The sequence below is a fragment of the Diorhabda sublineata genome, chromosome 10, assembly GCF_026230105.1.
Source record: "Diorhabda sublineata isolate icDioSubl1.1 chromosome 10, icDioSubl1.1, whole genome shotgun sequence".
Classification (NCBI taxonomy): Eukaryota; Metazoa; Arthropoda; class Insecta; order Coleoptera; family Chrysomelidae; genus Diorhabda; species Diorhabda sublineata.
In genome coordinates, this window is record NC_079483.1 from 13,650,789 (window position 1) to 13,668,279 (window position 17,491).

The window sequence follows — 17,491 nt, forward strand, 5'->3', positions numbered from 1 at the left end:
AAAAAACTAATTTTAAAAAGAGACCTAACACCAAGAACATTTAGATGCATTCATATATCAAAAGGTCTAAGAAATAAGAAATTAAAGAAATTTAATACCATACCTTACAAAATATAAAATACGTTTCTATAACTTGAATAAAATTATTCTTTATGACCAAAACTATTAAGCACACATGACATCTTTTAGTTTTATGAGAAATGTGAAGCTGAAGTAAAATGAAACGTATAAGTTTAAATATATATATGTTACTGTGAATGTCCAATATTATTGACTATTAAGATGCACCAGTGTATGTCGACAATCACCAATTTCGATGGTGTAAATCGAAAACTGTTCTTAATTTATACTTAAATCGGACATACACCGGTGAATGTTAACATACACGGAGGAGATACTGTGAACCTCAGATTCGGCGATTTACAATTTGTGTGATTGTTAACAAACGCCAGTGTTTGTTCGAAAAGCGAGAACATCATATATACGCTGCTTCACTTACTGAACGCAGTCGAAAATGCGTCGTTACGCTATTTTGTTTTAACACATGTAACGAAGAGGTTATGTTTGTTTAATCTAACCTAACCTTACCTAATCCTAAACTAACCTAACCTAACAACAACAATTTTGATCTATTTATGATTTTATTTATTGTAAGAATTTGTGACTTCATTAGTCATATACTGGCCCAGAACTTCTGTTTCCACACATCATTATTTCTTTATATGAATCAGGCAGGCATCATAATTTCGGTCATAATGAACAATGACCAAGTCGTCGTGGTCTGTGATGTGTCACGAGACACCGAGTCACCGGTGAATGACCGAAATCGTCATGAAGAGGATAAATAACGGTTATTCACCAACTACCTTGGTGGATGTTAACAGGCACCAGAGTATCTTAACATAGTAACCTTCACAGTAACATATATAAATATTTCTTGTTATAAAATCAATTTCATGCGAGTCCACCATTTGTCAATCATCTTAATGTCTTATAATCACACCGAAAATGTGAATTCGGCTTATACATATATCTAGACTATAACGACAAAATAATCCTAAGTATTACTAAAAGAATGGATGGTTTTTGGCACAAAAAGCTTTAATGAACAGACATTAGAATTAAACAAATCGCATTTTTAAATCCTTTACAAATTATTGTATTTCCGACACTTATGCTTTCAATATTAATTATTTCTCTAAATGTGCCATTTTTCTTTGATGTAATTGATGTAACGGTGGTCATTCATTAACGTATAAGCATACTCCAACTTAAAACTTATATATAATATATTGAGAATCACATACTTTTGGTATAAATATTCATAATTGATTAACTAACTGTGCTACTTTCCGAGCTTATGTCATCCTAAAACTACATTTTCTGTTTTTCAAACTGATATAAAAAAAGAAAATCTTGCTGTCGTATTTATAACGGTATCCGCACTAAATATCAAAAAGATTCTTGAACATGATGCGACACTGCCCTTCCTAAATAACCATTAACGGCCTTAGATACATCCTTCTGGATTACCGTAAAAATTTATCTATCCATTCCGCAATATTTTTTTATTCTCATTTATTTCTTGTTGCGTTATATCTTAAACAAGGATTGCATGGAAAATATAAAAATATAGCAAGAAGCAGTGGTTAAATTTTTCTTTTCTTCGATGTATGTTGAAATTAACGATGATTTAGAACGCAATTTATTTATGATGACACCATATGGCCATTTAAACTTTATTTGATCATAAAAGGGCTTATATATGAATAATGTATTTCGGAAAGTTGCAATTAGACACATACGTACTTGTTTTTCGAATTGACAGACTAATACCTTAAAAGTTTCGTTAACCAGGTTAACATCTCCGGTGTTGGAAGCCCGAATTTTGAAGAGTTGTGTGCCTGATCCATATTTCTAATTTCTAGCCATGTTACAATGTTGAAAATTACAATAAAAATAAACAATTCATTCAGTTTTAGAAAATCACAAAACATTTCATAAAATTTACTAGGCGGTACTACTAGAAAATTTGATAAGTAATTTTAGTATATAATTTTGTAAATCTATTCACAAATTTATGAAAAGGACACTCAGTAAATTTACTATGCAATGTTGTAACTATACCACTCTATTAACTTGAACTCTACTCTATTATTTTACAATAAAATATAGTAAATCAAAATACTAAGAATATTTGTAAGATTCTTATGGAAAAATAATAAACAGTTTCTATCCAAGTATGATTTATAGATACTCAAATTTTCTGAATTGGCTAAGGAAATGATTCAAAATATGTTGCTCTGATTTGATAGTAACATCAAGCGTTTGTATTTCATTCCACTTCATAAAATAAGATCGGTAAGATCATGGAGTCAACGTTTTGAGATGCGCATGTGATAATTTTAATTGCCTAGCTTGAAAAAAGAAAAAATCAGCAGCGGTCGTTATTATGGAAACATATCGCAACGTTTGATTGAAAAAATTAAGCAAAAACGATCGTATTTGCTAAGAAGTGTCTTTGCATCAGGACAATGCACCAGCTCACAAATTTGTGAAATATCGCAGTGGCCAAAATGAATTTTTCTGTCTAAGAAAAATAACAAAATAGACCTTAAAGTCGCGGCTAGAGTTATCTTCATGAGTGCGGATATGAAATATGTGGATATTACCCGTTTAATAAACACATTTTTGATGTAACATATCCATAAAAATTTGTTATTCCATTCACTCCTTGTATGCGTATTTTTAAGTCACTAAATTTGTGAGCTTCACATGTCAACAACCAAAAACTGTTCCATCCTGTATACACTTTCCGGCCTGAATGAAGATCACGCAACTTCCTTTTGAAGCAGACATTTAATCTTTTATTCAATGAATTAGTCATTCACAAGTTACATGAAAATGTTATTCTCCATGATACTAGAAACTCTCGGAGAATAAATGACATGGTATCACTTTAGTTTAACACACTTGTTTAATTAAAAGCAAAATGTAGTCAATAGAAGTAGAAGATAATACACACAGTAGTTATTAATCATAGAAACGAATCGTTAATCGCTGAAATGATCTTTTCCACCCCCTAATGTAGGTTTTTACTTAATTAACTTGATGAAATTATCCTTTTTATTCTAGGAAGCTAATTAATTTTTTTTACTGACATTCTTGATTTAATCAATTAGCGACTATCTACACTGATTAACAAAATATATTTAGTTATTCAAATTATTGAAAAATAATCACAGACTATAGATTCAATGTCGTATACTTTTATAAATACCGACAGAATAGTCTGTTCATCAACAATTAATAAACTGACATCTATTTTCTCTACAATAATGATTGAATATCATCATCATCATCAAGTCTATTCAGGTAAATGTTCTGAAAACATGTTCTGTGCAGTTCAAAACAATAAATTTTATTATTCATTTCAGGCTCGACTCAAGTTGTATGTGATCAATCAAGGCGTATAAAGGATATTTTTGTAGGTTTCCCTAGGTCAGTATTTCTAACATCTTTGTGCCAATCATTGACAGAAAAATGTGGAAACTTTTTCATTCTGGGAAACAGTGGTTACCCATGATCCTTTTCAGGGATTGACCCAACGTCAAAGAGATTATTATTATTTGTTATCTAAGAATAGATATGTAATGGAGCATTTTTTTGGCTTGATGAACCTAAAATTTAGGCAGCTATCTCACGTAATTTCTCATTGTACGACGAGTTTATCGAGATCGAGGCCGATGATATGCGTATTTTTGAAGATAATTATGTTAGAAATATAATTGACGAAAGAATTGAAATCATAATGGATACACTAAATCTTGATATATGATTTTCTCTTCAAACTTCCGCTATTTTGATAATATTATTTGTAATTAGATTTTCACGGGGAGAGCCCGTGTCAACAAAATTGGAGGAATCCCACAAAACGACGCATAAAGATACCGACTTCATCGGTTCCTCACAGCTGCTAAAACACCGACAAGGAGCTATATACCGATGATAATGAACTAGTTAGAATTAATCCAACCGCAATTGTTGCTTAAGAAAAAGTCTTAGATATCAATCCATTGTCATTATTTGTTCTACATAGTTCTACATAGCAGATTTTATTTTCTCTCTGTACACTATATACACGAATTTTGTACGTATAAATAATCCTTTGAGTAATTTTACGTTTATTGTTGTTGTCCAGAGGCTTCTCAATAGTACCTTTATTCAACTCTAATTTTAGAGTCTGTAGTTACACATGTTTCTGTCTATTTGTAAGTTTGTGAACGTTGGAGAACAAACTAAACCAGACACTTGAGACATTCCAATTGTTCCATATAATAATTAGTTAGAGTATTGATTTTAACTCTATTTCATACCGGAATTTCAATGTGTTGATGGTGTGATATCTAACCTGTCATTCGATATTCCATTGCAAGTTTGGTATTAATTTAAAGCATATGGTTACCAATTATTTAGCTATGATCTACTTTTAAATTTCGATTTCAATCATTTCGTTTTGAAGAAAAGTTTATGAATTACAATAAATAAACGAACATCTCAATCATATTGAAATTTTTACGTGCTATACAGGGCTTAAGACTAGTGAAAACTTTGTATCTTTTTATGAAAACTGACATTATTTGATACCATCACAACAAATTAAGAACTCCAATATGTTCCTCGAGAATAACAAGTCCCCATTGATTGAATCGACTTTGACGATATTCGACGGTTCTTTTGAACAAAATTCCGAAAAGCTGATACTAGTTTTATATCGAGAATTTTCAATGCCACATATATTTTTAATGAAGTAACTTTCACGTGATATATTTTGATTATTGACGATAATTTGTGTCTTTAAATATTGGACACAAATCGCCAGAGAAGTTTTTGAAAGCAACCAAGTCAATCCTACACTTGTCAGAAGGTTAACAATTAACAGCATTGGGTCAAGTGAAATTTCAAAAAAGACTTTTGTCGTAGGAGTGAATGGGCAATAATATATATTATAATCAAACCGTTTTCACATATTCTGCAGCACTTACAGTATCACTTTGCGACATATATGAATGATACGTTCGGGTGACCAAAAAGTTAATACACCTCTTCGTCGTGCTTTTTTTGAGCTTTTTGTGCGTTGCTTAAAGGTTCTCAAAGTTGACTTGTATCAAAATCTTTTTCCATAGTTATACAATCTCGTATAATTTTGTTAGGAATTATGAATTACGCCAACTTCCAATGTAGTAGACGGATTTACTTTCTTCCAAGTACGCCACTGATATCGCTCTGTCCAGTTCTACTATATTTTTATTGTTGCAGAAGTCCGTAATTTAGTAATGGCCTATTCTTATTAGCTAAATTGTTTTGAGTTGTTTTAGTTTTTCGAGATAAGTTTGATGATTTCGGTCTACTTCATTAGATTAAATATAACATTCTAGATGCATCACAAGAATTATTCTAATTTCGTGTTTGGTATTGTGACAAAAACCGATATAAAAAATAAAATTAACCTTCTATAACTATGTCAGATTAATTTGTCGACATTTCATTTTAGATTGGACTTTTCAATTATTGTCGATTAATCATTGCTGGAAGTCTACTTTTCGATTCTCAAGTCGACTTTTTTAAAACACAATAAGTATTTATTTATCATTTGGACATTTTATTTGAAAAAACTTGAACTTAAGTGGATATTGCTTTTAATATTTCTATCAAATATATATTCTTTTTTAAAATTACACATAGTACGGCACTGAGAATAAATTTTTAGTATTTAAAATATAAATTAAGTATAAATGAAACAATCATTTACTTATTAAATATTAAATATTTGTTTAGAATTAAAATGTAGTATCGCCTTATAAAGGGAAATTGTGATGTCACTTGAATCTCTTTTTTAAGTTTATACTGTTTCAATTAAATGGCCTAAAAATATGTAAGCGCATTTTGAAATTTCAATAATAAATTTGGACAATAACAATTTTTCATACTGTGCTATCTAGTAATTATTACAAACAAATGAGATAAAACTATCATATGATGACAATATTTTATTAATCATAGAATATTTTTTCATATAATACCAGGTTTATCAAGTTTCAAAACAATCTTGGTGGAGGAACTTTCCAGCTCTATCGGCTATGTGACTTTGTAGAAAAAATAGGAAGCTAGAATACGGAGAGTTGTCTTTTCAAAAATATGCTTGGTATCTAAAAACTTTTATCCCTATAGGAATCTATTTGTGTTTTACATATTTTTACACAACTTTAACTGACTTGCAATAAATTTTCAAGCTCATTTGGTATGAACATACGTATATCTTAATGTATGTTACATTATGTTGAATCAAAAACCTACCACATTTTTTCCAATTTTTCGAAGAGTTCGATCAAAGCGCTTCAATTTATGATAGTAGTTTACTATTATTACCCAATCATCTGAATTGTTATTTTATTTCTTCTTCTGATTTTTTCCAATCATTTTAGAACATATGTCGCAAATTTACATGTAATTGTTACTATGTTGGAGTAACCAAATTTCCCTGTATCGATACAAGGATATAGCCGGTTGTAACTTGTTAAGTTGATATTTGTTCACACTTTATCACGTGATTTGCTCCACAATTCATGAAATTTAGAATACCCATATTACACCAATAAAGTGCGATATCGGAATCTGATATGTCGACTCTTTCTCTATAATATACTCTATTATTTTACAACTTTACAACGAACGTTCATTGTCATTTTGGAATAGGTTTTTCAAATCTCATGAATTGAATATTTCATAACAAAATTGTAATGCCGTAATTTTCCTCATAATGAATACAGTTATACGAAAGGGCTTAATATATATTAAAGAGACTATACTTGATTATTTTATTGTCAGGCCTGCTGAAAAATCATCTTTATCAATAAATAGTAGCAGTAAACCGGCCAGAAATAATTTTATTTCAGTTGAAGAAGATAGTTCTTTATGCTATTTAGTTTTTTTTTTTTAATATTTAAGTGCATATTATATGTGTGCGGAAAAATCAACATCGGCAGATACCTACCTAGTGAATATAAACACATGTCACAATTAAAATCAATAAAAGCAGCGAGCCTGTAAGTGGAAGCGATCTTAACAGGTTAAGTCGAGGCGGTAAGATTGCGGCTAGATGGTGCTCATTGTTCTGTTATCGTTTATTTTCTAGGGGAGTCCAAAGTTTAACATTAAACAGTAAGATGCTAAAATATATTTACATTATTTGATTAGCTGAGTGTTTGAATTTTAGATGAAGTAATACAAAGGGGAAATGATTTGATATCCCGGGTTATAAGCTTAAATTTTGATGCTTTTGAGGTACGATAGACACTTCATGAAATGATGTGTTGGGGGCGTTCGTTAAAGTTGATACAATAAAAATGAAATCGAATTAATTCAATACACAAAAAATATATCTCCCTTTACAATATTCGAATGGATGGCTCCAAAATGGATCAATTGTTGATTTAATCAGGCTATTTCAAAATGTAAACAATTAATATTTCATATACATGGTACTTCCTGATAATTGAGATGCTATTTACATGGGGCAGATATCTCAATATTTGGAAAATAGATCTAAAAGTCATTGGTAGAAAAAAAATTATAACGAAACCATGATATACGAGAGTCTGCAAAATTTTACAAAACTCAACATGAAGATGTGAGTACTTATGAATGTTGGAAAGTATATCGAGAGGTTTTCATTGAAATTATTGCTATTTTGGACGCCTAGTTCGTACGACAATGATCGTTATCATCAAATGACACGTTGGATTAAGATTAGAGAGATAGAAGAGCTTATCAAAATATCGAAATGATGCATTTGCTATATATTGACTGAAGAATTATGCACGCATTTCTTAGGTCTTATTGACGCGACTTAAGTAAAATAATTTGGATTTTTTGCGTCTATTCAGCTGTAGAAGGTATCTGGATCCACATTACACTACTGAAACGAAAAAAAAGTCAAGATAATAGATTGGGAAAGGCGAACCTGTTCATCGGCTGGACAAGTGAGAGCGACGGTTTTTGAGATAGTCATGGGATTGATTGCCATGGCTAAAATTTACGAATTGCGCTTCAAATCGGTTGTCCACTTACCGTATTCACCAGAGCTAGCACCCAATTATCAGACATAGACTTATCGCATACGTAAACGCCTCTTTTAAGAAAAAATACGGGAACTATTATTTGGAAGGGTTAAAAATATTAGAGTTTCGATGGAAAAATAGTATAAACTCAGAAGAGAACTTTGTTAAAAATAAAAATGAATGTGTAAATAAATATCTTGTTTTTTAGTTAGGTCGGAAATTTTGCAGACAACTCTATAATATGAAAACACGAATCAAATTTCTTATAAATGGTCAATATACGCGGTATGACCACAAAAAAGAGAATTCGCAGCATTGAAAATTATATATTGTAAGGTTTCATGGTTAAGGTTCGTCGATAAAATTATACAAGTCGATAAATAAAGAATCAAAACTTCAGGAAACTATATTTAAAAAATTATTATACTAATTATAACACTTTAACAATGTCTTAACTATTACTTCACTTTATTACTCTGAATTTCCTGCTACGTATCTCCAATGTTCAACTCTTCTGCTACGGTATAGCTTTTGTTATATATAAATTTCTGCGATATTCCAGAACATGTTAGTTTTTGTCTAGTAATAGCTAACTTTTTCCATTTTGTGTGACTCACTTAATATTGAGCAGTTCTGGGCCGTCAAGCTCATACTCCAATGGAGTATCATCCAGCCGGTGACTTGGTAAACGAAGATCTCTCCCTAAAAGGATAGTGGCTCGTCTCGATCCTCTTGGTTACTGACAAATATTCGAAGTCGTATATGTAAGGTTTCTTTAGACTTGAAATGCGTTCCTTGATCGGAATGTAATTTCAATAGCACACCAAATCGACTAAGTATACTTTCTACCAATGCTTTTGCCACTACTTTCATCTCTTGATTGGGATGTGTGTATGTCGGTCTCCAAATCGCCGTTCCAAATTATAAACCAGGCATCCAAAATTTCTTTTTCGCTCCTCTCGAAAGCTTCGTAAAATTTTCAATGCACCATATACGGCTATGCTCCTCGGAAATTATGGCGTTTCGATGATAATTATATAATATCTTATACATAATTATTCGAAAGCTGTGAATTTATATTAAAAAGAATATACCCTGCCGGATAAACCGTCAGTTGATTTATTCTTGGACTCGTGGGTTAGTTTGTATATCCTGTCTGTCTGTCTGTTTGTCTATCCTATCTGCTTGCTGGAACTCAAATTATTTTTGATTATTTAAATTGTTCATATAATTAATTCTTTTTATTTTATAATTGAATGAAAATTTTAGAATTTAGCTCTCCAGTTCCAAATTTCAAATTAATTGGTTGTTATGGAATTTTCTATTCGATTTTCGGTAATGAAAAACTGTCATATGTAACCGCTTAGTAGAATTTTCCAATTGAAAATTCAAAACAAGTCTAAGAAGTATGAAATTACTAAATTATCGACATTAGTCATAAAATATTTTTTACTAAAGAGTTGTTAGAATGTACCTATCCATAATAAAAAAAATTATGCAAAAAAACAGACACTTAGTCCCCGCCGCTGTTAGTGGTAGTTCGTCGTCGTCATCAATACTACTATATCCTATCACTATCTGTAATACACTTAGGGTGCCCTGCATATATCAGATATCTACCCATTATCCAAATTGACTACTGTAATCAACTAAAAAGAATCCAATCTACTTCCACATATACTTTAATATTTTGTCAAGGAAGTTTATTTGGTTTGGAGCGGACATTATTCATTTTCTGTATGGGTTTCTTGTATTTTTTATGAAATATTAGGTGAGGCTACAAAGTAAATTGAAATAATCGGATGCCCAGCTTCTAGATAAACAGTGCTTTTATAGAAACTTGCGAATGTCATAGCTATCAATGCTATCAATAGCCCTATGCCATTAGTAAGTATATGTAAATAAATTTAGTTACAAAGAGGTCAAGAGTTAATTTTTATTACCTATGTGTTATTTTCTCGTTCAAATTAAAAACATATGTGCGTGTTTCTGACATTGCTGAACATATTTGTCACTATAATTATTCCTATGCCATAAAGCAAATACATCAACTTAAAACACTAAATGTAATAACCTCTTCTTCATATTATTGTGAATTTTAAGCGCTTTATATAAAAACTTAAAAAATATATGAATCACGCATGGCTCAATCACCAAATACGAAGAAGCTAACAAAATGCTAACATATATCCATGGTGAAAATGTAGCAACTTTATCGACTATTTGAAATCGGCATAAGTGAATTCTGTTTGCATTGAGGTAGTACTATGAAGGGCATCACTTCAAAAATTATGTTACTTTCCCGTTTTATGCCCAATAAAACAATTCACCGCTTTTTTGAACACATCTAGTATGAGTAGCAGCTGTTTCAGTCTTAAGTTGGAATTTCTGGATACGTTGTTCACGTTGAACATACTGTTTATACTACCACTCCACCAACACAGTTATACTGTCTGACGCGCGTTTCGATAACCAGGTTATCATCTTCAGGGACTTCTTTCAGTCTCAGTAGCTTTAAAATACGAAGAAAAAGCAATTAACAATTTAAAACTTATATCAAGAATATTAACGGATGAGAAATAATGCAGATGCATTTTGAAATGTTCAAAAATTTGTTAATTGTAGAATAAATAATTTGAACGAAAGAGTAATAGTATTTCCCCAATTGCCTAATAATTATTGGAAGATTAGTATATTTTCAGCTATAACCTAATTTAATCTAATACCTGAATAAGAAAAAACATAAGTGGCTTAGAATACAGATGGAAGCAATAAATTTTAAATTGTCACTTCTTAATTACCCCCATATTGCAATTCCAATCTTGTAGTAAACAGTAGCATGACAAATATTAAATATTTATAAATTGAAACAACAGAATGTTCATTAGCAACTTGATTTTTTTCATTGGATAACAACTTGGCCCTCCTATCTTGAACATAACTCGCCTATGTAACTATATTTTGACGAATATTCAAAAGTTATCTTGATAAAATTGATAATCACATTATTATTATTTATTATTATCATATTTTTTCGTTATAGGTAAAATCTCGGCCTAACGGCCTTATGATGACGATGGATGTGTCGAAGACTGAGGCAACGAAATCAACGCCTGGGCAGACGTCTCAAGAGTGTGCAGGATGTCTTAAACCTATTACTGAACGATTTCTACTCAAAGCTCTCGACATGTTTTGGCATGAAGACTGTCTTAAATGTGGATGTTGTGATTGTAGACTTGGTGAAGTTGGTTCAACCTTGTATACCAAGGCGAATTTAATTTTATGCAAACGAGACTATTTAAGACTTTTCGGTAATACCGGTTATTGTGCCGCCTGTTCAAAAGTTATACCTGCTTTCGAAATGGTCATGAGAGCTAGAAGTAACGTGTATCATTTAGAATGCTTTGCCTGTCAACAATGTAATCATAGGTAAGTTTTGTTAGTTCATTATGTTTTAAACTTAACTTTATAAAATAGAATTTATTTATGAAATTTCAACAGCTACAAAAACATTTAAGTATAACAGTAGAGGTAGGGTCGATGGAGAGCGCCCGTTCAAAGGTCGCGGTTGGCGTGTTACCGGTTGAAGGGCGCGTGACATCAGCAATTGGCGGGAAACCGTCGTCGAAAGGAGGGACGTCGGGAAAAATAAACGGGATGTATCAAGAAAGCTTTTTACCTAAGTAATATTGTAAAATTATTATTTTAGTTGGTTTTTGAATTATTCTGGTTCTAGCACGATTTGTTTCGTTTATCTACTTTTGAGGACGATTAGTATATCATAACAGGCATATACGATGTGTTCGAGTCCCGTGATCATTCATACATTGGGAAGAAAATCGATGTCAAAAGTCATATAGGGTAAAAATCGGTATCAATGAAGCATTAAAAAGGTATATACAAGGCGAAAAATCTATGTCAAAAAGGGTAAAAACGGATACATATAGTGTATATAGAAAAATATACTATCGATGTCAAAAAGGGTATTTACAGAATGTATCGAAAATCAATCTCAAAAGTGCATTAAAACGGCAGAGCGAAAAACTAACCCTGATCTTCCAATTAAAATTTTTCCAGATAATATTGATGGTAAATATAATTTTATTTCCCAACCAGTATTGGAAAAGGAAAAGCAACGAGTGAGAGAAAGAACTGGCTCCATACCACCTTCATTATTGAAAGGAATAACAACTAGAAATATGAAAAAAACCGAAAATAGCATTTTAATAGAGTATACTACCAATACCATTGATTATAAATATTTTGATGATTACAATGAAATAGTAGAAAGATTAGAAATACTTGTAGCTTCCCATGAGGCTCCCTACTTGTCAGTAGAATAAAAATAGGACCATATCCGTGGAATGCTATTAGGAATTAAAAAAGTTCATTCAGTTAATTGTCTTGGACTAGGTAGTTCCACGAGTCAAAGTTTGACGTTAAATCCAAATTAAGGTGGTCTAAGTTTTAAACCCCAATAAAGGTCTTATGTCCAAAACTAGGTCATAAAGGTCTTATGTCCAAAACTAGGTCCCTTCCTGATATCTACTTCTTATTAGAAGTCAATTAACAATTTAATATCGGCGGAATGCTAAAAAATCTCTGGAGAAATTAATCTTCTAATTCTACCACGGTCGCCGACCAAAAGGAACAAGGTAACTACCTCTCCAATTGTCAAATTCTCAGCCGGAAAAATCACGACTTCCGCAAATATAAAAAATTTTGAGATAAATTTAGAAATATATAATCAATTCCACATCGGTTGATAGTCAAAAGGAAAATATGAATGAAGTTGGCAGTAGACTTCTTGAGCCAACTCAGGTTACACGTCATGACGACAATCCAGCCAGGTGCAACAATAGCTCAATTTCAAAAACTCCAGCTAACAAATCACTCATCAAAACAACCTTTCAACGGACTGAACAACCAAAAATCCGCAAAATTTACAAAATACTGCACGAATAACTTAATTCGTGAACAGTTAACTAGATGTTGCTCGAACCTTCTAAGGGGAAGCAACTTTGCTCTTACCAGCAACATAATTCTGCAACCAGTTATACCACGTCTGGCAAATTTCGCATAATGCTTACGTCCTGTAGGCCAAGAAAATAAACCAAACTTTCAATTTGTTTATATAAAAATAATTCAACCAAAGGACAAATTAAACTGTGCTAAACAACTTAAATTCCAGGTACCCAGTATGTCACCAACAAGTACATACAAAACTACAAAAGAGATATGAAATATAATATGTAAATATTTCTACTCAAAGATAATATGACAAAATATCTTATGAAGAAAATTATCTACAAAAAGAAGTTGGCAGGTTTATATCGTATAATGTTTATAACAACAAAAGTAACGCAAGCTGTGAGCAGTGAAAACGTGACAGCACATTCCAAACAGCGTTTATTAATTACAGTATTGTTAGCAAAAACACCATTATTTTAAAATATAAAGTGAAGCAAAAGCTAGAGAATTCAAAGCGTAATATGTCGAATGATTTAGACTATTTAGAGGATGAACGTTTCGTAAAGGATGTAACTACATGGAGAAATAAGAGGAATAGAGTAGAAGCAGCGTATCGACCTTTTAATCTAGCAATGTTTCATAAACCGTAACCCCAATGCATCGTACTTCTATATGATTAGTCATTTTAATGGTAAAATCTATAATTTCAACATTTGAGTATATCGAGTGCGTTTCAGATGTTTCATGACAGCTATAATAAATAGCAGCTAATCAGCTCCAATATGGCAACCAACGTTAAACAGAGTTAATCTTCGAGGCATGATAAATGAAAGCAGTATACTATTAATAATTACTAATAACATACTCGAATGTTCCGGTTCCTCATTGCATTCAATTGATCTATCATTTATCAAATTTTTTTTTTCATTTTTAAGATGCTGTTTTTTATATTACGTTCATATTAGATTGCAGAACTGTGTTCCAACCGTCATAAAATTATATTCTACTAGAAAAAATGAACCAAAATGTATGCGGTGAGGGTATATATAACAGGAGAGAGTCAATTACCCAACTCATCTGTCAAAGTTAGTTAAGACAGATAAACTTTTGATACGAAAATTCAATTTTCCCTACTGAATTTCAGTAAAAGATGACACTACCATGTTTTTCTCTAAATTCAAATTCGCCAACGCACTATTTTGGATATTACAGCGCTATTGTTTTCTTGGAAGAACAACTGTTTTTGCATTTTAATAGTCAATTGAAATGTTTAATGATTATGGCAGAGTCCAAAAAACAGCTATTTCATAAAAAAGTAAAGCTAGAATTCTCGACTTTCCAAGTTAGTCCAGTAACATGAATTCTCAATCATGTACAGGGAATATTCAGGAATATATCGTGTGATTGAGCAATTAGAAACCCAAAATTTCCTGAAAGAAGCGAAATGTCGCAAATATTTATCTTATTGCCGTAAATTGTAAATATTTATTGTAATCTTTGTATTTTTTGACCATTTTAGCAGTTTTTTCTTAAGTAGTGGACCGTTTACTTATTCTAGGTAGTAATAGTATACTTTCCCTAGGTTCAATCAACTCTTATATACCACAAATTAAATAGTATCATCAGTAACAGAAAAATAGACTTATTGATTTACAAAATTTAACATTTACTATAATATGCTGATTAATTATACCTTGTTCACCCATTATAACAGAGTCAGTGGGTCCCATTTTCAAATATGACGGGCTGTTTTGCATTGAACTAATCTCAATGTACAACAAATATTGTTAAATTTGGCTAAGGAGCTTTCAATGATCACAATTTCATGAGCGCAGTTAATATGGGTGGAATTGCAACCAAAAAATATGCAGTATATCTGTTTATAAAGATAAAAGGGCTGATTATCAGTCGAGGAAAACTTGTATTAAGTAAAATTAACGGATTTCATTTCACGAACAAAAAGTCAGTCGCCAAGAAATTAATGCAGATGATAGGGTGAATTAAATATTGTGAAGGCAATATAAACAAGGTGAAATCAATTTTCAGTATTTAATAAGAAATTGTAAAATTTATTGATTAAAAAAGGCAAAAGTTTTGAGAAAAATTGTAGATTGACGTTTTGAATGAAAAAAATATACTTACGAAACTGTAATAAATGAGGATTGCACACAATCAAAGATTTGAAAATATTTGAATAGTGTCATAATTAGGAACTTTTGATAATTAATTTATATACACTTTAGAGAAAAAAAAAGATTCCTATTATTACCTACATAAATGATGATCAAGAATTTTGAAAAAGTAGGAGAACTACCCTGATAGTTTTGTCCTGCACTATATGGGGTTTCCTGAATCTATCGTTATTTAAATTTTTTATGGGTAGTATATTTTTTATGTATATTATTGTATATTTATCATTGTTTCTGAACTATCAGAGAATTGAAATAGAACGGATTTACCAAATATTATGTACATTTTTAGCTTTCAGGTATTTTAACAAAAATAGTACTCCTTTCTAAAAGGAAAGCTTTTTTTGGCTTAGTTTAAGAAAAAAACTTAATTAACAACTTCTTATTGCCGTACCTTCGAGGTCCTAATTATAGAAGAAACAAAAATAAAATAAAGATCACTAAACACAACTAGTCTTCTTGAGATTCTAATAGGTTCAATTATCACAAAATCAATGTTACTCTTTTTAGTAGCATCATAACTTCAGATGCTTAAGTCTTCGCGCTACATTGTGAAAGATATAGAAATGTTTGGTTCATTCGGGTTTGTTAATCACTAGGTGGTTAAATGTGTTTTATCCAAAACGGGCGATTAATACGAGGATGTGAGTTCTAATGTACATAAATACAGCTACATAATTTTCTAACTTCTTATGTTAAAAGAATTAAGTCGGGAATATATTCATTAATAAGGTAAGGACATACAACAACAGGATTCAACATCAAACCATAAGAAACACTCTTCAATATGTCAAAAATTACTGAATTACTTCTCGTTTGTGAATTTTTTATGAAAAATCACACGCCGAAACAATTTTCGAAAATAATTCAAGTTCTAGTGAGGTTATTAGTGAATATCGACAATATTATTTTCCATGTTCGGAAAATTATAAATAATTCAATAAATTCTCTACTAAATCTACGTCAATTTTCTGTACTCTGCTCATGAATAATTCGTTATAAAGGAAACTTTTCCTTAACTCAAAGTATCCTCACAACTCCATGACCAAAATTCTGAATTTTAGGAACAACTGTTAGCAATTAATCAGTCGAAGAAAAACAAAATGACAAATTGCCGCAAGTTAGTGTTAGTTTAGTAACAAGTATCTATAAAACATGTAACATCTGTGTTGGATTTATCCAAACACCCCCGTTGAGGTTTAGTTCCACTTCGGTCCATTTCTAATTACTCCTCTGCGGTGTATAAATACTGTTCGGCACAAATGGTAACACGAAGGAATACATTAGGATTAGATAATACGAGTATATGTTGTTTTAACCATATCTTGTATACACAGATGGCATCTTAAATTTGTTTTGCTAAGTAGACACTTAAAAAAACTGTTACATTCGCGGTTCTCAATGAATAATTATATTCATTTTAACGAAACACTTTGAGCTACAATTATGAATATTTTCGCTAATCTTATTCGTTAAATGAATCAATTTCATACTTAAGCACCATTGCAAATAGAATATTTTTTATTGCCGTTTTTGTTCAGAAAAACGTGCAATCGGTGAGCTAGTTCTAAAAATTGATATGCTCATGAACACAAATGATTCTATCCGTCGTTAGCACCGACAGCGCTTGGGTGGTGAAATATGTGTGAGAAAATCTACACTCGCGACTGGTCATTTTTGTTCCGTTTCATGCAGTGCCAGTTTCTCTATTTAATGTAGATACAGAGACTAATTTCAGTAGCAACGAAAGTTATTATGTTGTCTTCTAGATTACTGTTATCTTATAAATGTAACAGAGACGTTGCTTCATAGACGTACACAAAGGAATTTGAGGACATGAAAGGACGTGAAAATTAAATTCGGTTTTCTATTATTAACTGAATTAGATACCAATTGTTATACTGTCCATGACTAACAATAACATTGCTGGTTCGGTTATGGATATAAGTATACGAACTGAACGTCATCTGTTGACTTTTAGTACCAGTTTTTCACAAAACTAGTTCAATGTATAGTGTATACCTCAATTGCGAACTATAAATTTAATCGTATATTGACTCAATGTTGTCCAGTTTTTCGGGTGTTGAGTAGTGAGAGTTTGAGACTTCCCAGTTTGTGCCAAAGGTGCTCGCAAAACGTTAGAATATATCTATGATGATAATATAACTTTGTAGACTGTTTTCAATTGGTTTGGATAGGTTAAAATTGGAA

General features: G+C 31.3%; 1 protein-coding gene across 2 annotated transcripts in view; it reads left to right on the forward strand.

The window, feature by feature from the left end:
- LOC130449350 (LIM domain only protein 3-like) overlaps positions 1 to 17,491 on the forward strand; it is a 150,856-nt gene that overhangs the window by 100,653 nt on the left and 32,712 nt on the right. For both annotated transcript variants that reach the window (XM_056787119.1, XM_056787120.1), the window contains one exon: positions 11,164 to 11,549. In XM_056787119.1, the coding sequence (XP_056643097.1) occupies positions 11,188 to 11,549 (362 nt within the window). In that variant the 5' untranslated portion in view covers positions 11,164 to 11,187. The remainder of the gene's footprint in view (positions 1 to 11,163; positions 11,550 to 17,491) is intronic.